The sequence below is a fragment of the Sus scrofa genome, chromosome 9, assembly GCF_054392235.1.
Source record: "Sus scrofa isolate SSC_HxYL_T2T_F1_AM1 chromosome 9, Sscrofa_HxYL_maternal_Yorkshire_Landrace_v2.0, whole genome shotgun sequence".
Classification (NCBI taxonomy): domain Eukaryota; kingdom Metazoa; phylum Chordata; class Mammalia; order Artiodactyla; family Suidae; genus Sus; species Sus scrofa.
This window is the reverse complement of record NC_139391.1, coordinates 26,890,209-26,910,512: the sequence shown is the minus strand read 5'-3', so window position 1 is coordinate 26,910,512 and position 20,304 is coordinate 26,890,209. Positions and strand designations below refer to the sequence as shown.

The 20,304-nt window shown below is 46.2% G+C and overlaps 1 protein-coding gene across 16 annotated transcripts in view; it reads right to left on the bottom strand.

Annotated features, from left to right (window-relative positions):
• The window catches only part of AMOTL1 (angiomotin like 1), a 167,337-nt gene that overhangs the window by 131,505 nt on the left and 15,528 nt on the right, over positions 1-20,304 (bottom strand). For 6 of the 16 annotated variants that reach the window (XR_014815024.1, XR_014815028.1, XR_014815035.1 and 3 more), the window contains exons 2-3: positions 15,350-15,485; positions 3,230-3,280 (exon numbers count right to left, since the gene is read on the bottom strand). Coding sequence is in view for 4 of the 16 variants with exons in the window: in XM_005667237.4 (XP_005667294.3) it covers positions 3,230-3,280; positions 15,350-15,434 (136 nt within the window). In the remaining 12 variants the exon portion in view is untranslated. Of the gene's footprint in view, positions 1-3,229; positions 3,764-13,067; positions 13,281-15,270; positions 15,486-20,304 lie in introns of those variants that run through there. The other 10 variants (XR_014815023.1, XM_021062681.2, XM_021062683.2 and 7 more) reach the window with 6 other exon arrangements.

Below are 20,304 nucleotides of genomic sequence, written 5' to 3'. Positions count from 1 at the left end.
GAAGGTGGATGCTGGTAAAGGTTCTTAAACAGAGGCAGGCATGGTCATGCCTGGGTTCATCCCAACTCTCCATGCTTTCGTTCTTACCCCACAGATGGCCATCTCTTCTACCGATGGGTGGGGCTACAGAAAGACCACGGAGAGGTGTGGGCATTGCCTCTAGAAAATGGTACCATCACAGGAGCGGGAGCATATTTCTGGACTCTGCATCAGAGGACACCTTCAACACAGCATTCACCTAGAGACAGGTTCCTGTTTCCACTGCCTTTTCAAAAGCCCCTCGTTGGCCACTTGATATCATTACATGATCTTATGGCAACACTGAGAATAAATCCCCCCAAAGAACTAGCAGTAGCTCATCTGGAGACTTGCATGAAAATCTGGAGGTGAAACAGACTACCTATTATGCCGTGAGGAAGTCGTGGGATGGACAAGGACCCCAGATTGAACACCATTCCACATGCTGCTCCAAGAACAGATCACTAAATAATTCAACCAACCTGATCACCATTCCTGAGCCTCTGCGTTTGGAGACTAGGTAAGCTGCAGAGAAATTTCTAGAAATAAAAATGGTTTTAGTTAATAGGTTGGGACCATTGATGAGAGCCATTCCGTCCTTCATGGACAGGAAACCAGTGTCTTTCAAATGAGTAATAGTAAAGTGACAGCAATAAGCACTTCCTGAAAACCCACACATACAACATATGAGGCTAGGACTTCACATACCCCATTCGCAACAGCCATGCAAGGTCTCCACTTAAGCTGACCCATAACCTAGGCCCAAGGTCACAAGGAAGTGCAGTGTCCATTCAAACTAAGTTTTTCTGATCTCCCTCTACCTCTTCTCCAGGTCCCTCACATCCTGGCCAGGGGCTGGATCTATGCTCTTCTGTGCTCTGGAGAGCATGGCTGCTTGACAAGCTCATCAACCACTGTAGGAGGCATCGTTCCCTCTGTGTGTCTAAGAAAAGCACCCAAAAGTATCAAGATTCTTTCCAAGGGAGAAATGCTAGCTCCCTCTTTGACCCAAATAGCTTGGAAACAAGAGTGAGCTGCTCTATCGGGAAGAGAATAACCCTTTGCACCAAGACCCCATACACCCAAACAGCATGGTGTAATAATAATAAATACCCAGAAGCTTTGGGCCTCTTTTGACTTAGGGTCTCAGGAGGCTGGAACTGGATGACACCTTAGAGGTCACCTGGCACAACCCCATCTTTTTTTTTTTTTTTTTGTCTTTTGTCTTTTGTCTTTTTAGGACAGCACCCGCAGCATAGGCATATGGAGGTTCCCAGGCTAGGGGTCCAATCCAAGCTGTAGCCACTGGCCGACGCCAGAGCAGCAGCAACGCCAGACCCAAGCCGCATCTGCAACCTCCACCATAGCTCATGGCAATGCCAGATCCTCAACCCACTGAATGAGGCCAGGGATGGAACCCGCAACCTCATGGTTCCTAGTCAGATTCCTTTCCGCTGCACCACAATGGGAACTCCAAATCCCAGCTTTTCAAAGATGAGAAACTAGACTGGTTAACATCTCTACTAAGAAAACTAAAGTAGGGAGAACCCTGGTCTCAAAGTCTGACTTGTATTTTACATTCTCAATCATCCTGTCATCCCAGAGACCAGGAGGGAAACCCACGATTCCTATAACACTCTCACCTTCTTATGAGAAACTGGAAGAGAAAAAAGGTTGCTTTTTGATTTCCTCCTGCTCATCTGCAGGGCTCCCCCTACTGATCAGAGCCCGGCTGGGCAGTCCGGTCTCTTAGACCCCGGGGTAGAGATGGAATGGAAAGCAGGTCAGCCGCCGGGGCCTTTCTGGTACATAAATCATTGTATGAATGCAAACAATTAGGTAGTTATACGGGTGGTTTCTCAGGGCAAGCAATGCTCATTCTGCCATGGCTTATGCTTTGTCTATAATTCAAGAGGACCAAACAGCTTCTGTCACACCTCGGAGCACCAGTGCCACTCTCATTAATGCACAATTAAACACGCACGGAGCAGATCATCAAGAACTGGTTCTCTTATTAAGTCACTTCATGCACAGCTACGGTTTAGATGTCATTTTCATTTCATGAAAGGACTCACCCTGGCATACCTTTAAAAGCTAGTTTTGCTCATGCATTTAATTTATGATGCCATTTCCAGAGATGCCAGTGCTTCACAACTTGTCAGAAACACATCTTCTGAATAAAACGAGGTCCTCTTCCCTACCTCAGAAGGGTCCTCCTTGAACTAGACCTATATTGAGTGTCTGGCTCCTAGAAATGCATGGAAGTCACTGCAATGGAATTGTGCTTCCTTCAGGTGCCACAGGACTTGCTGAGGACACACAGCCCAGGAGGAGGGGGTTGACCAGACACAAGGTACCCAAGGCTGAGAGCCTTACTGTGGATAAACATTTTTAAACAGCTGTCATTTCATGGAAGGAAGGCAAGATGTTCAAGCTGGTGATAAAAGAACAGCAAGGACAGACTTGACAGCCCAGATTGTCAGCAGCTTAACTAAACCCAGAGAGTGAGAAAAATAAACAAAAACCACCAACCGCTAAGCCACCAAGTGAGACTGGGTGGCAGGAAGACTTAGAGGGATCCTGACAATGCAGATTTCTTCCTCTTCACACAAGGAAGCCTGTCTCTGACCAGAGTGTCACCATTCACCCGCCACAAATCTACACTTAGAATGACAGGCAGATGAGGATGAAATGCGCTATTCCCAGACACCTGAAGCTGAAATCTGGGAAGAACGCAGTTCCTAGGTCCTGACATGTTAATTACTGGACCGTTTTTTTGGCCCAGAACTCCATTCAATTCAGGTTAAGGACTAATCCACACGATGCCCTTCTTGTGCCAGGAACTGGCTAGGCAGAGCCAGCCCCGCCGGGGTCCTTCCAGGCAGGATGAGTCCCGCTGTTCTCAGAGGCCCCAGATCGGAAGTTTGCTGTGCCTCGCTCCTCAGAGCAGCAACACAGACCCGTACACACACACACACACACACACACACACACACGGAAAAGCTGACACTTTCCCTACCACCCCCAAAGCACACGCGCCAGGAAATGGCCAGTTCTCACAGAGAAGGGAACTAGCAGCTGGGGAAGTGTCCCCTGGCCTTTTCTCTCCGTCCCTCCTGCTGATCCAGCCCTAGGCATACCCCTCCCCCCCACGACTCGCGGTTCTCGGACGGAATGCCGTCGAGAAGAAAAGGCAAAAGGGCAGACTTACCTAACTCCTCCGGGCTGTAGGGCGCAGGGGAGGCTTCCACAAACTCACTGTCTGGAGAAAGAAGAAAAGCACAAAACAAAAATAGAATCGCAACCATTCAGGGCGAATCGACTAAGCATCAATTACCGCGCAGGTCCCTTAGAAAAGCGCGGGTTTCTCTCTCCCAGAGACCAGGATCGGTGAACCCGGCGCCACACGGGGTTCCGGACGCCCAATCCACTGGGGATAAGGTTATTGTCAAAGAAACTTGGCGGGGGTGGGGGGACAATTCGGCCCGGGGATTGAGAGTCTTCCGGGCGCTGGCAGATGCGCGCCAACTTTCCATGGGTGAGACCCGGCAGATCCCCTGGCCGGGAGCGCTGGGCGGCGACCTCATCCTCAGCCCTCAGCCCTCAGCCCTCATCCTGAGTAGCGCATCGCAACATCTGCGGGGCCTGCCGCTGCCGCCCCGGCGCCCAGAAGCCCCAAAGTTTCCCAGCGGGTCCGGGAGGCCCGAGGGCGCGCGGCAGCAGCGGCAGCGGTGGCAGCGAGCTCCCGGCGCCCACCCGGCAGAGCGCCCCGCGCGCATCCCCGCCGCCCGTTGCTAGGCGACCGCAGCCGTCACGCTGGGCAGCGGCGCGCTCGCTGCCTCCCAACTCCGGGTTGGAGGGTGTCTACCCCACCCCCAACCCCCTTGACCATGTATTACAAATCAGAGCATAACCAATTTTAAAACGATTCCTGTTTTTTTGGTATTATGTCTGCTCTACTCCAAGGCTTGGGAAATCGTTTTGTTGTTTTGTTTTGGGGGGGGGGTTGTTGTTGTTTTCTGTGCTTTTCATGGGGAGATGCCGGATTTTCAGAGCTTGACTATTCCTCGCCGCAAGGGAGGAGAAGCTTCCAGTATCTCCAACCCTCTCCTTGTTTTTGAACCCGAATTCTAACTCCACTCCAACAGTATTTCCTCCTCTTAAGAGACCACGTGGTTCGAGCAGGGAAAGCAATAAATATATCTCCGTTTCACAGGTAGGGAAACCGAGACTCAGAAGTTAAGCAACTTATGGATGACTGTGCTCTGTGATTGTGTGTGTGTGTGTGTTGTGTGCGTGCGTGTGCGCGCGCGCGCGCGAGCCCCATGGGAAGGTGGATGGGGTGGGGGGTGGAACAGAGTCGTGCTCTTTCTATTATAAAAAGAGCTGAGCGATTTCAAATACAGAATGTAGAGACAGAAGTTAGGGTCTGAAAGTCCAAGTTGTAGATCCTGAAGAAATTCGCGTCAGATTGCGGAAATCTGCCTCTCTGGGTCAGTGACCTGAATACCTTGGGCTGTGCACCAGTTGTTTTCCACCAGGATTGCCTGACTGCTCACCTGGGAGGGCCCTGGGCTTTGGGGATGTGCTGTAGAGAGATGCTGGGAGGAGGCCAGAGGAAGGAAGGTGCAAATATGGAAAATGGTTGTCTCTTCTCTGTTCCTGTCCTTGGAGATGGATTAGCCAGAGAGTCAACAGTCTGGGCAAAGTCCTGGGAGGCTTCTCTAGACACAGACTAACCAGATCACCAGCTGCAGCAGCCTGAGGGCCCCCAGGATCTGTGCCAAGGCGCCCTCATTCTGTAAACACTCAGCCATCTTTGGGTTTTCCAGCTTCAGCTTTTTGTTTTACGAATTACCATGGAGGACAGAAAGAAGCCACATTAGCCAAAGTGCTCATGGAGAAATGGAGACCAGGCTGAGGCTGTCCTTCCCCATTGAAGTAGCTATTCTCAAGCTGCCTAGTCTATCTCTCTATCCTCTTCTTTTGTCCCCCCTCCTGGCAATCTGAACTCTCAACTCCAAGAAGCAAATGTGCTAGGATGAATGTGTGCCCGTCTCCTAGAAGCCTCCATTTGCCGGCAGGAATTCATGGTTCATCACAATCCCCAATGTCCCCAGCCTCTTCTCTGAGTGTTCCTTCCAATTTCTTACTCTGACGGAACCCTGGCGCTCCTTGAAAATAACCAACCCCCTTGCCCACCACCCCTACTTATGGCAACCAGCTCTAGACCTTTGTGTTAGTCTAGCTCATTCCTTGAAGCTATTAGCATCTGGATCACTGTCACTCTCCCCAATACGATTCCCATAATTCTTATTTCTGAATCTATCGAATGGAGTCTTCTCATAGTCTTGTCTCTCAGCTCTTCAACAAACCACTTCCTGGACCTTCAACTCTCCCCACTCCCTGCTCTCATAGGGACATCACCGGTAATCTCAACACCAAGCATCCCAATCTCCAACCACCACCTCCTACCTTTCCAACTTTTTCTTTGTTATCCTAACCCCAGGTCTCATTGATCCCAACAGCTCCTATAGTCTACTTATCTCCTGACCTTTTCTCTGTTCCTTACTCTCCTCTTAAGCGTCCTTCTTCCTTTAACCAGCTTAGTTTCTATGTTTATTATCATCATTTCTCCTTTATATACACCTTCGAATCCATCTCTTTCTTGCTCTCTCTCTTAAGTCCTTGGAAAAACTATAACCCTGGTAAAATCTGATTCTTCATTTTCCCTCTGCCAGCACTCAGTTAAACATGAGCGGAGAAGCAAGCCATCGTGCTGACTGCTCTTCTTTTCAATTTGTGACCACCGACCTCAAGGGCATATTAGTGAAGTCTAGCAATCTCTCTCCAGCTGCCAGGTTTACTTACTCTCCTGCTCTTCTGTTACTGGGGATAAACTGTCTGTTCTTCACTTAAAGCCAACTCCTCCCTTGTGGATCAGATCGTGTGCCCTCCCACATGGCTTTTCCCCCTTGTTACCTAAATTAATGTTTTCCTCTGTTCTAGATCATTCCAGAACAGAGTATGCAAACATGCTACTAAGTTTCTATCTTTAAGAAGAAATCCTTCCCGACTGCACCTCTCTCTCCACTTATCAGTCTCAAGTCTCAGCTTTAGTTTACAACAAAATTCAGCAAAGAATTCTTTATCCTCGTTGTTCCCAAGTCTTTCTTTCGCTTTTAAAGGTAAATAGGCAGGGGTTCCTGTTGTGGCTCAGTGGTTAATGAATCCAACTAGGAACCGTGAGGTTGCAGGTTCAATCCCTGGCCTTGCTCAGTGGGTTAAGGATCCGGCGTTGCCGTGAGCTGTGGTGTAGGTTGCAAATGCGGCTCGGATCTCATGTTGCTGTGGCTCTGGCGTAGGCCAGTGGCTACAGCTCTGATTCAACCCCTAGCCTGGGAATCTCCATATGCTGCGGGAGCAGCCCTAGAAATGGCAAAAAGACAGTAAAATAAAATAAAGGTAAACAGGCTTTTAGCGCACCACTCTTCCAAAGTAATTCTTGTCAAGGTCAAGACTGGCCTTAACATTGCCAAATTCCAATGGTCAGTTCTTGGTCGGAATAGGAGATTTTGACCCCTGATCCCATGCCTGGGTGAGCTCAGCTGGACGGTCTGCAGGACCAGTCTTCTCCATTTCCCCCATCGTATTGGGAGCAACTGGGCTTTATGTTCCAAGAAAGACAGTCTACAGAGTACTTTGGGCTAGGCCGGACCTTGGTTCTAATACCAGTTCCACTATGAACTAGTATAATTTCTCCTACCCTTGGTTTTTTATGAGGATGGAGAGAATCATCATACCTAACTCAGAAGGGAGTGGCGAGAGTACAATAACTAAACCATTGAGAGCCTGTAGATAAGAGACGATTACATTGTGAAAATCAAGGAAGTAATAGCTAGTTATTAGATGGCGAGCTCCTTTACAGATGAGAAAATGGGCTCTTTTCTCTCCTTTAACCACTTGGAGTTACTGAAAGAAATCACTAATTGCAGATTATGCATCAAATTAAGGGCAATGTACAACTGTCCCACTTTTAGTTTGCTTTCTAAGAGGTGGCTTGAAAGTTGGTTATGTGTCCTCTGGCCCAGGAACATCCACAGGCTGCAGGCATGGTCAAAAAAAAAAAAAAGGGTTTCTGTGAAGCTGGGACCTGGCACTCCTATAGGAAGACTATTCTAAATATTCTACCAGGTTCTGGAGTCTGCCAACTTTTTCTTTCTCATGATGGACTTTAATTTGTTCCTATAGATGGATGACATATAAGCCAAGAAGTTTCCTTGCAGCACTGTAGTTAAGTTTCTTAATCAGCTGAAGATCAATAAGAAAATATTTGTCTCATTTCAATATTTGTTGTTGACAGTTTTTTCTAAAATATATGATTCCAATTTTCTATCTTAGGAGGCAGAGCAGAGCAAGCCATAATGTTCTCTGTTAATCAAACAGCATTTATGGAGAACTTACCATGGAGAAATGAGGAATGGCCCTCCCCCACACCCCACCCCACAGAGAAGGCTTGGGCTTGCTGGACCACTGTCCCAGGAGGAGAGTGGTCTTCCTGCTGCCATGGCCCCTGAAGACAGGGAGGGAGTCTCTGATCTTATTTCTGGGGCAGCATTTATTACACAGTGGGACATGAGGGGAGAAAGCAGCCAGGAGGAAATATTTCTGGGGCTCAGGATGAACTATTTCTAGGACTTTGGTTTTCCATGGAAACACAGTCCACAAAGGGCTGATGTCTAATCGTGAGGTGAACAGACTTTTGGGAGTGCATCTGGGAACTCACCCCTTGCTTTAAAATGTCTTCATATATAGAAAGCTAATAATAAGGTATTAATAAATATTAATACTTTTATTGAATATGTTATGTATAATTTGAAATGTTTTTCCTTAATTTTTATTAGCTAAGCAAATAATATATATCCAAGGTGAAGGAAGAAACATTTAGAACCGAGGCGTATAAACTGAGCAACAGAGGCGCCCTTTCCCATCCTATCCCAGTCTCATCCCCAAACCGCAGCGCCAGCCACACACAGCTTCTTGTGTGTCCTGGTAGAGGGGATCTTTTAGGCCTATTCAAACATGTATGTAAATTTTTTAAACAAGTTGAATCCATATTATGACTCCCAATTAAAGACAATACAGTTCTCAATGAAATTTTGCTCCAACCCCAATCATCAACTCAGGTGTGACTATTTTCTGCTTAGTGGGGCAAGAAGGTATATTTTATTTTATTTATTTTTTATTTATTTTTTTTTTTGTCTTTTTGCCATTTCTTGAGCCACTCTCGTGGCATATGGAGGTTCCCAGGCTAGGGGTCCAATCGGAGCTGTAGCCGCCGGCCTACACCAGAGCCACAGCAACGCAGGATCCGAGCCACGTCTGCAACCTACACCACAGCTCAGGGCAACGCCGGATCCTTAACCCACTGAGGGAGGACAGGGATCGAACCTGCAACCTCATGGTTCCTAGTCGAATTCGTTAACCACTGAGCCACGACGGGAACTCCAAGAAAGTATATTTTAAAAATCATAGGTAAAGGGTTTTCTCAACTCTTAGGAAACAGTAAAATCTTGAACAAAATCGAGGCACTTAAAGGGTTATACTCCAATTAGCTGGACAACTCACTTAATCAGAACTCATTCTTCCCTAAATGAAGCATGGTCATAGGCAACGCTGAATGTGTAACTCTAGAATCAAAGGGATTCTTAGATCCATGTCGAGAGCGAAGAGCACACTCTGGATGCTCTTGGGGGTGGCTGGAAGAGGTGTTCTTAGCATCACACCCATCACTGATATCCCTCTTAGTGTGCCTGGACTGTGACTATGGGGTCCAGGACCATGCCCCCCTGGAGTCTGGTGACACCATCAGCCCCTGACTGGCTTCTACTGCAGCAGCGGCAGGACCTGCTTTGACTGCAGGTTCTTTTTTGAGGAAAGATAGCAGAGAATGCTGCCTATGTGGGCTGCTTGGGCTCTGGGGCCTCCCAGGGGCTACACAACCCCTTGGTCAGTAGAGAAGAGATGGGGTCTCCCTTAGATGGGGCCTCTTCCCCCAAAAGATGAGCAAGGACTAAATGCCACATGGGTAGAAGCTTTTTTTCAGCAAAGGTGTGTTATCTCTTCTCTTTGCAAGAAAAAGATGCACAGACGCCATAACAAGTTAGAATGGTAGCCGGAAGCCACTAGGACCTGTGCCCAGCCTTCCCAACCCCAGCCCTTGGGAGGTCACCAATTTCAAGCATGAAAGACAGAAAGAAATAGGCTGAGCTCTCCCTCTGCCTCCCTCTCCTCCTTGCTATTGCCCTTTGCTCATCTTCTCTGCAGGTAGCCTTCTGTCTCTCTGCTCATTAACAGCAGAGCTGCTCAGAGAAGCAGTCCTTGCCCCTCCTCCCCTCTTTGTCCCCGGGGGGCATGATGAGCGGGTCTGATTCAGGAGGGAAAAGCAGGGCCATGTCTGCCTGAGCACGGCCAACTCTCTCTGTTATCCTGTCTCTTATTGCATCGTCTTAGGACAAGCCAACTGAGGACAGCAGGAAAAATATGCATCCACCCATATACCCATATGGGCTCATCAAAGTACATCTTACACTTAATTGGTCGCAGCATTAGCAAACTGGCCCAAAGAACAGCTCTCCTTCTGTTGGGGTTTAATATTCTTTTCTTTGGCACAACCCCACTTTTTAAAAAAATAATCCTTAATGAAAGGAAGAAAGAAAACACAGTTGCTTTGTTTCCCTTAAATGAAAATCAAGCCTCGGATGACTTCTGTAAGTGTTTGATAACTTCCAGAAGACATAAATGAGCTCCCTAGGAAGAGTAATTCACAGTATCTCATCTGAAAAAAATCATTATTCTTAGCAGAAACAGTACAAGCCAAGAGATGATATGATATTAAGTCTGACAGGAAGCCGAGGATTCATTTTGGTAAAAATGCTAAATACGTTCTCTGAAAAATTCAAATAACCAATGCAATAGACACTATTAATAAAAGCAAGGTGTTTTGTGGAATGTATAAACCACTTGGATCCATCCATCCCCAGCCTCCCACCCGGATTCCTGGTCCCAGCTATGGAATAGAGATGAAGATTTAAAAGACTTCTCACCCAGCATCATATCAAAGGAAGTAAACTCTGGCTGAGCCAAGAAGACACTAGAAGGTGTTCTTAGCATCACACCCACACCCATCAGAAGGTGTATGTGGCCATGAATCAGAATAAAGATGCATTCCAAAAATACACAAAGTCCCTGCAGAGGAAAATCATACACTTCCAGCTCACACTCAGTGGGATCTATTGAGTGAAATCAGACAAAATACCCTGTGTGAAGATTAAGGGCAAAAACATTTGCTGCCCCTGAAATCTATGACTAAACCATTAAAAGAGAAATCCCTAGGATGCATATGAGTTTCTGCTGAGATGCAGAGACCATTCTGATCTCCCACTTTTGATCCCAGCTTCCTGGACAGAGGCCTGAAAAAACAGTCCAGTTGGGCTACAGCAGAGCCTCTCTTTCACATTAAAATGGCTTTTCCAAGAAGCCATGGCCTTGGCAGGCAGCATAGTGTAGGTGCTGGAAAGAGAAGCAGAGACCTGAGTGCTAGCTCTGGTTTTGCCACTATTCTTTGCTAAGTCTCCAAACCTGCCTGGCCTGAGGTCTCCTCTGTAAAATGAAAAGACCTTTAGGAAACTTACTAAAACAAATGCCATGAGGAGACCATGGACAACAGATTCCATCGTGTTAATCGTCTTTTTACCACATTACGTGCAAGAGAAATAGACACAAAGGATCAAGCTTCACAGAAAGCTGGAGATGTCCTTTAAAACGGACAGAGAAGGGAAATGAACAGAGCAGAGCTCTGGGAATCAAGACTGGCAGAGGAATGTGACCTCTGCGGGCATTTGCTACGTGAACTTGGCTTAGGTCATGTGCCTTCCCAAGCCTCAGTTTCCTCATCTGCAAAATGGGCATGATAATAACTACTTGAAGAGATATCAATGAGGATTTGGATAAAATGAAATAATGTGCATAGCACTGCTTGGCACCCAGATCACTCTCAGAAAAATTCCTTCCTTCTTTCTTGACATGCTCAAACTCTCCCGGACCTTAAGACGCACCAGGAGGGAAATCCAGTCCTTCCTGTTTTTATAACCAGAGTGAGAACAGCACCCCTGAGTCTCTAAGTGCACCTGGCCTCTCCTGCCAGGTTCTGTTCCCCACACTTCCTGCCTCTCCGATAATGAGGAGCTTAAGCAGGTTGGGTCCCCTGGGAAGAGTGAATGGCAGCCGGATTCCCAAACAGCTGAGCGAGCACATCTATAACAGGAAGAAGAAGTGTTTTATAGATGCACAGAGAAAGGCTGTGGGGGCCCCCTGCATCAAATCCCCACACGTCTGATGTGGCAGCTGGCAAACGAAAGGAGCAGCTGGACGAGCTGACACTGCCCAGTCAGAAATGTTTTGTGTGTCAGGCACTGCATATGATTTCATTTGGAAAATGTGTTGCAGGCCTTTAAAATCAGTTTGCAAAACCACTGGCCCAGGTCCTCCAGGATATTTAAGGCGTGTCAGAAGCCAGAGTGGCAGAGGGACTTTCCAGCAGAAACTCTGTATCACCCCCAGACATCTTGGGTCCTCCCTAGCTGGTTCCCTGGAGGCTGACCCACCCTCGTGGCTGCCCGAGATGCTCTGAGGATAGCACAAAGGCAGATGTTGCATGGATCTGGCCCTACCTCAAGGCCGCTGACTCACCAGGATGACTGAGCCTCCCTGGCAGATCATGCTGTTCTCAGAGGACTCTGTGAAGCCAAGAATAAAACTTCAAGGCCCAGATAGTTCCAGAACTTTCCCTGGTACCTCACTAGAAATGTAAGCCCCATTAGTCCACAGTGGACCTCTGAGATGGAGGAGCTGGGACTAGCTGGTGCTGGAGAGGAAGGACATGGGGCCGGGCACGGAGGAAAGATGCTGGGAAGCAGGTGCTTCAAGGTCTTGGAAGACCATCCACGCATTGTGACAGCACTGTTGGTTTTCTGGCCCTGCTCAGAGCTGGTGCTCTTCTCCACTGGGCCAATGAAATAAGCAGCAATAATAATAATAATAATAATCCAGAACTGGGCCACTAGATCCTTTAACGGAGAAGGCAGAGCAGGGGGTGTTGGAGGGTGAATTGTGGGGCAAGAGCATGGCGGGGCTTGGTGTTAGGCAGACCTCGTTTCAAATCCCCCCTCTGCCACTGACCTTGAGCAAGTTTCTCAGCCTCTTCAGGCTCAGTTTTTTTCACTCGTAAAAGGAGAATAAGGGAGTTCCCGTCATGGCTCAGCGGTTATGATTAGGATCCTTGAGGATGTGGGTTCGATCCCTGGCCTTGCTCAGTGGGTTAAGGATCCGGCGTTGCCTTGAGCCGTGGTGTAGATGGCAGACGCGGCTCAGGTCTGGGGTTACTGTGGCTCTGGCGTAGGCCGGCAGCTACAGCTCCAATTAGACCCCTAGCCTGAGAACCTCCATATGCCGCGGGTGAAGCCCTAAAAAAGCAATAAAATAAAATAGAAAAAAAGGTTGTTGTGAGAATGAATGGTGAGCCTCTATATCGATACAATAAAAAGGCTTAGCATCATGTCCCTGTAGTGTATCTACCTAATAAATGCTTCCAAATTTTTGTTGTAATTCATTCATTTCTGGCCTGAGTTTCACATAATGAGGCTCCCACTTTGTTTCTGAGACTGTTTCCTCATTTCATCATTTCACCACATTCCCGTTTTGTCTCCCTCCCTAGTCCTCTTAGGACCTGTGCCCTTTCCCTGAGCCCCATCCCAGGCCTCTAAGAGCTCCCCTAAAGCCAACTGCTCATAAGGACGTTCACATTTCAGCCACATCGATGCCTTGTGACCGAACCTCACCCACAAACGGCCACACTGCTATACTCTGTCACTGACACCTCCATTTGTCCATCGTCACAGACTGATTGTCTGAGTTGGGGCCAGATATCATGGTAACTGTTGCCTGCCCAAGCTAAGCTTTCTCATCAGCCCCAGAAGCACATCACTTACCCAAGAACAGAGTCTCCCCATCAGGCAGGTCCAGACCCAGGTCTGGTTCCCCTTCCTATGAGCCAGCTGTACCCTCAAAGACTGTAGATACGTGCCATGGTGAGCTCAAGGAGGTGTGCCGGCAGTGCGTGGAACTGATCCAAAGAGGCAGCTTCTAGCCACCCCTTTGCCATAGCAATCCCTAAGGCTTCTTTTCATTTAAAATTCTATGATGGATGATTCTATTGCCTAGGTTACAAAAAAGGACCAGCAGACAAACCATACCTACTTAATTCTCTCCTCTGCATTCCAGCTTTGGTGGCCAAGCCTGGGGTCACTGAATGAAATGCTATAGGTGTGCCGAAAGCAAGGGGAAGGGATGGTGCTGGAAGCCGTTGTGCAACCAGTTGGGTTGCCACAGTCAGAAAAGGTTCTTTGTGAAAGCAGAAATATGCAAAGCATGTGGTCCTAGCCATCATCCATTCATTCACCGAGCCACCCAACCAGTCAGCCACGAAATAGCCACCAAGGATTTGCCAGGCTGCTTGTGAAAGGGATGCAAACATGAATAAGACAAGACAGCTGCCCCCAAGAAGCTCACAAGCTGTCTAAGATATAGATGATGACCATGCAGTGTGGCAGCTCTGTGACAGAGGGATCTGCACGTCCTCTGGCAGTACTGGGGATGGACCTCTTTCAGACCGAGATGGGGGTGGGCAGGTGGCAGTGGCAGGAAGTGATCCCAGAATAGATGACTTCAGCTGGAGCTTCAGAGAGGAACAGGAGCTGGCCAAGTAGAAGGCACACAGTAATGATAGCTTTTGCAAAGGCCCGCGGGTGTGTGAGAGCCTGATGTAGTCCAGGATCCAGAGGGAGGCCGATAACACTGATGAGGAAGGGGTTTGTTTTAAGTGATGAGCAGAGGTCGTAACAGGAAAGGAAGGCTGTATGTTGAGCTGAGAAGGTTCCGTTTCATTTCATGGGCTGTGTGAGGAGACACTGGCTGAAGACCCTCTAAAAAGAGGCTGGCTTGGCAGGGTGACAAGGTGCAGGAGAGCATAGCTATTGGTTCTTGGCTGGACTTCATCCAAGTTTCCTCTCAGAGTATCAAGCCTCTTTTCAGGGAACCTCCCATTGTGTGTGGTCGCCTTGGTTGGAAGATGTACCCTGGTGCAGGGCAGAAGCTCAGGAAATGTTTATTGCTGTGTAAGTTACCCCGTTTTAGAGATGGGTTACAGTTCAGAGAGTAGTCTGGGGATCTCTCTGTCTATCTTTCTTCCTTGTATTCCCAATACTTGGCACATAGAAGATGCTCCGTATTTACTGAGTGAATGCATGAACAGCAAACAGGAGGCATATCCTTTCTAAAAACATCACATGGATGCCATAACTTCAGTGGCCTTTTTCTCCCATTCACAGAGTGGCTCCTACCACCAAGGGGATCTCCCTTAGGTCTGGGGGATGGGAGAGGGGGAAGAATCTTAGATCTGCCAGGGGACCACAGCTCTGTGTCAGGGTTATGGTTCTGACACCTGTATGCGCCACTGACTCTACTCTGTTTATAGTGGCTGCATGACCCTCAACCTTAATCCTTGCAGGGCTGTGGGGAGGAGAGAAGAGAAGAGGCGAGGAGACGGGAGACAGGCAAGAACAGAGTGCCTGACACATGTTAGGTGCTCAAAGAGATGTGACTAACTTCCCACTTGGTGAGAGTCATGGCTCAGTCAGTGACCACTTATATTATGCACGGTGCCTATCCCAACCCTCAAAGCAAGCATTCTTTTTTTTTTTTTTTTTTTGTCTTTTGTCTTTTGTCTTTTCTACGGCTGCACCTGTGGCACATGGAGGTTCCCAAGCTAGGGGTCTAACCAGAGCTGTAGCCACCAGCCTACACCACAGCCACAGCAATGCAGGATCTGAGCCGCGTCTGCGACCTACAGCTCATGGCAACACCGGATCCTTAACCCACTGAGCAAGGCCAGGGATCGAACCTGCAACCTCATGGTTCCTAGTCAGATTCGTTTCCACTGCGCCACAAAGGGAACTCCCAAGCAGGCATTCTTACTATCATTTAGAGCTAAGGAAACAAGAGGTTTTCTTAAAGCCACATAGCTTTGAAGAGGAGAATTCAGGATCCAAACCTAGGTCTGTCAGACCCCCAAATCCCTGCCCTCTCCGCTCCACCCGGCTGCTTTTGAAAAGAAAAACAGCTCTGGGCACGTACTGAGGACAGCTGGATTGACACAATGGGTGCAGGAGTTGAAGAGGACCACGTGTATCAGGGACAGCAAAAGCAGCCATACCCCCTCTGCCGTTGGCAAAGTGATGAATTCCAGCATGAGACAGCCAGGTCCCTTCCTCCAAAGGCCATTTTTCACTGAGGTCCATGCTGCCAGCAAGTCTCTTATATGTGCAGCTCTCGGATCAAATGGAAATCTCCTGAAATAAATAATAAGCATGAAAAAAATGAAGATAAATGACTACTGAGGCTCTCCCGGGAAGGGGGCATTTTCTTGAAGGAAAGTAGTCAGTTTCCAGTTTGTTTGTTTAGCATGCAAAGATTGTTGTCAAGATTTGGTCATGGCCAAGTCTACAAACCATGGCTTCCCTCTCCACTCAGTTAACCCATGTTTATGGAGCCACTCTTGCATGCCAGGCTTTAAGCAAGGACCTTACTGTGTTTAGTTCTGCATGCTTTGTCGAATCCTAGAATTTCAGGGTAGGATATCAATTTCGTAAAAATAAATAGGTATATACCTCTAGGTATACCTAAAAAAACAGACTGGAAAAATTAAACTAAAATTTGGCAGTAGCTCCCATTGCATTGGAAATATGAATGCTTTTTATTTTCTTTGTGATTTTCTGCATATTCCATAATAAATATGCATTATTTTACAATCTGAAAAAAGTATACCATAAATATTATTCTAAAGGGAAATACTGGGACTGAGAAGGACCATGGAGACCAGGTTTCCCTTTCCTTTTGAAAATCGTAATCAAAAGTCCATGTCATGAGGGCTCATCTTTTTGTAAGAAGGACGCCTTGCTGGCTGCCTACAGGAAGTCCAGCCTGGGGAATCTCTATCTACCAACTGTATCTGGGAGGATTAACATTGGTGGCCAAACTTCTGCCTAAGAGAACTTCATCTTCACCCCAATTTCCTAATTTATCCCCGGCCCCTCCTTCCCCTTTGGTAACCATAGTTTGTTTTCTAAGTCTGTGATTGGGACTGTAAATAAAACAGATAACCAACGAGATTACCTGTATAGCAAAGGGAACTATAGTCCATATCTTGTAATAACCCATAATGGAAGGGAATGTAAGAAAACAATATATATATTCTTATATGTACAACTAAATCACTTTACCATACACTTGACACTAACACATTGTAAATCAACTATATTTTAATAAAGATTAAAAGAATAAAAAGAGAGCTCAGGCATTCCCGTTGTGGCGCAGGGGAAATTAATCTGACTAGTATCCATGAAGAAGCGGGTTCAATCCCTGGTCTTGCTCAGTGGGCCAGGGATCTGGCATGGCCATGAGGTCACAGACATGATCAGATCCAGCATGGCTGTGGCTGAGGTGTTGGCCAGCAGCTCTAGCTCCAATTCAACCCCTAGCCTGAACCTCCATATGCCTCGGCTGCAACCCTCAAAAGAAAAAAGAATGAAGGAGCAGGAGGCTGAGGACAGTGGTCCCAATAAAAAGAAGTCACAATGCCTTGCTCAGTTCCCAGACCTGAACCAATTTTCAGATCTGGAACCATCAAATGAAAAGATGGCCAGATCCCCAGGAAGAAGGACCCTGCGATAATCCAACAAATATATACTGTAAAGATACCCTCAGTCCTTGCCTAAAAGACCATGTCAGTGCATATACACTGAAAAAAGGGGACTAAACCAACTATTAAGGAGACTTGCACAGGATGCTACTGTGGCTCGGATCCCAAGTGGCTGTTGTGTAGTCCGGCACCTGTAGCTCTAATTTGACCCCTAGCCTGGGAGCCTCCCTATGCTGCAGGTGTGGCCTTAAAAAGCAAAAAAAAAAAAAAAAAGAGAGAGAGAGAGCGAGCAAGAGACTTTCAAAACATTCTGTATAGCAGGCCCTCCAATGGACATGGCTGAATAATTGACCATGACTGAGTGACGTTCTCTGTGAATCAGCGAGTGGGACATCCACCACGGCAGAAATCCTGTCAGTCTGATGAGGATGGGCACCCGTTATCATCTGTTGTAATCAGAGCAGCTGGCTTGATTTGGTCTCGAGAATGCTGTTTGAAGTTGCCCTGCAGGTTCCTGCACTGCCCGTCTGACTGCAGACAAGACAGACTGATGTGCTGGATTTTGGCTGCCTGCCTAAGGAAGGCCATTCTCTCCAGAGTTGCAACAAACAACTAAAAATCTCTAGTAATATACCAAGAGATACCACAGTTTTTACGGCACTTTATTGGGCCATGGCTCCCTAGGGGTTTGTGTTCAAGCACCCCACAAGTTTAGATCTAGGCCAGAAAGGGCATAGCACAGTGCCATAGAGAACACATTGCACTTCTCAATAAATCCAGACTTGGGCCCTGACTTTGGCATTAACTGGGCCACTTTGGGCAAACCCACTTATGCTCTCAGGGCTTAATTTCCTTGACTTTAAATGAAGGAATTAGGACTAGATGTTGTCAAAAATCTGTGCAGTCTTCCGAGATCTAAGATCTATAATAATATGCTCTTTTAAATTTTAAAGTTTTTATTGAAATATAGTTGATTTATAAATGTTGTGATAGTTTCTGCTGTGCAGCAGAGTGATTCAGCTATACATACACACACATCCACCCTTTTTCTGATTCTTTTCCCACATAGACTATCACAGAACATTGGGTAGGGCTTCCTGTGCTATACGGCAGGTCCCCAATGAACAACCATTCTGTATACCACAGTGTGCATATGCCAATCCCAACTCCCAATCCGGCCCTCCCTCCCCACCTGCCCCCCTTGGTAACCATAAGTTTGTTTTCAAAATCTGTGAGTCTGTTTCTGCTCTGCTGACAAGTTCATTTGTATCATTAGGTTTAAACTCCACATATAAGTGACGTCATATGATGTTTGTCTTTCTCCATCTAACTTACTTCACTTAGGGTGATAATCTCTATGTCCATTTATGTTGCAAAAAAATGGCATTCTTTCATTCGTGTATATGGCTGAGTAATATTCCATTGTAGATAGGTACCACACCTTCTTTATCCAATCCTCTGTTGATGGATATTTAGGTTGGCTCTATGTCTTGTCTATTGTAAACAGTGCTGCAATGAACACTGGGGGCATGTATCTTTTTCAAATTATAGTTTTCTCTGGATATTTGCTCAGGAGTGGGATTGCTGGATCATATGGTAGTTCTGTTTTTAGTTTTTTGAGGAACCTCCATACTGTTTTCCATAGTAGTTGTACCAATTTACATTCCCACCAACGGTAGGAGGGTTCCTTTTTCTCCACACCCTCTCCAACACTTATTGTTTGTAGACTTTTTGATGACGGCCATTCTGACTGGCATAGGGTGATACCTCATTGTAGTTTTGATTTGCATGTCTCTAATAATGAGTGATGTTGAACATTCTTTTCATGTGTTTTTTGGCCATCTATATGTCTTCTTTGGAGAAATGTCTATTTAGCTCTTCTGCCCATTTTTTATTTTTTTTTAAGTATTGAGCTGCATGAGGTGTTTGTATATTTTAGAGACTGGACAAAAGCTACTTGTAAAAGAACAAAATTAGAACACTCTCTAACACCATACACAAAAATAAACTCAAAATGGATTAAAGACCTAAACATAAGACCAGATACTATAAAACTCTTAGAGGAAAACACAGGCGGACTATAAACCACAGCGATATCTGACATAAACTGCAGCAATATCTTTTCAGATCCTAGAGTAATGAAAATAAACAAATGGGACTTAGTTAAACTTAAAAGCTTTTGCATGGCAAGGGAAGCCATAAACAAACTGAAAAGACAACACACAGAATGGGAGAAAATATTTGCGAATATTAATAATAAGCTTTAACATACAAAGGTGACCTATCCATCCACAAGAGAACACTGTGTTGTCTATTAGCAAACTGAGAATCAGCCTCCGTATGTGAGAGGTGGCTAATTGAGGCTAGAGGTGGTCTGCCATTGGAACAAGACATGTTCTCTGTGCAAAACTAAAAACATGTCTGGGAGAGAAATCCAGTCCCGAACCACGATCATACTGGTACCATTTAATCAAATGACCTAAAGAGTCAACATCTTATATCGTCATCAGTTATGAAATAACATTCACACTACATCCTTGGACCTAGAGATTATCATACTAAGAGAAGCAAGCCAGACAGAGAAAAACAAATATACTTATATGTGGAATCTAAAACTATAAATAATAATGAAACACATGAACTTATATACAAAACAGAAATAAACCCACAGACACAGAAAACTTCTGGTTAGCAAAGGGGAAAGAGGGGAGGGATAAATCAGGAGTTTGGGATTAACACATGCACACGACTCTGTATAAAATAGATAAACAACAAGAACCTACTATATAGCACAGGGAACTCTACTCAGTATTTTGCAATAACCTATAAGGGAAAAGAATCTGAAAAAAAAGTATGTATGTATGTATGTATGTATGTATGTGTAACTGAATCATTTTGATATACACCTGAAACTCACACAACATTGTAAATCAACTATTCTTCAATTTCATAAAAAATAATAATACTACATCCTTTAAAAGCAAAATTTGGAGTTCCCGTCGTGGCGCAGTGGTTAACGAATCTGACTAGGAACCATGAGGTTGCGGGTTCGGTCCCTGCCCTTGCTCAGTGGGTTAATGATCCGGCGTTGCCGTGAGCTGTGGTGTAGGTTGCAGACGTGGCTCGGATCCCGCGTTGCTGTGGCTCTGGCGTAGGCCGGTGGCTACAGCTCCGATTCAACCCCTAGCCTGGGAACCTCCATGTGCTGCGGGAGTGGCCCAAGAAATAGCAACAATAACAACAACAACAACAAAAGACAAAAAAAAAAAAAAAAAAAAAAAAAAAGCAAAATTTATTTACAATAAACTTGTCATTCAAAACCATTTTATTAAGCCTTGCAGTATCCTTGAGAAGTGAGTTGGAAATTCTAATAGCTTGGTTTGACCAAAAATGGAGCCTTATTGAATCATAGGAGAGTGGTTTTCAAAGCTGATTTCCCATCCCTCTGGGGCCTTGTATCTAGACACCCA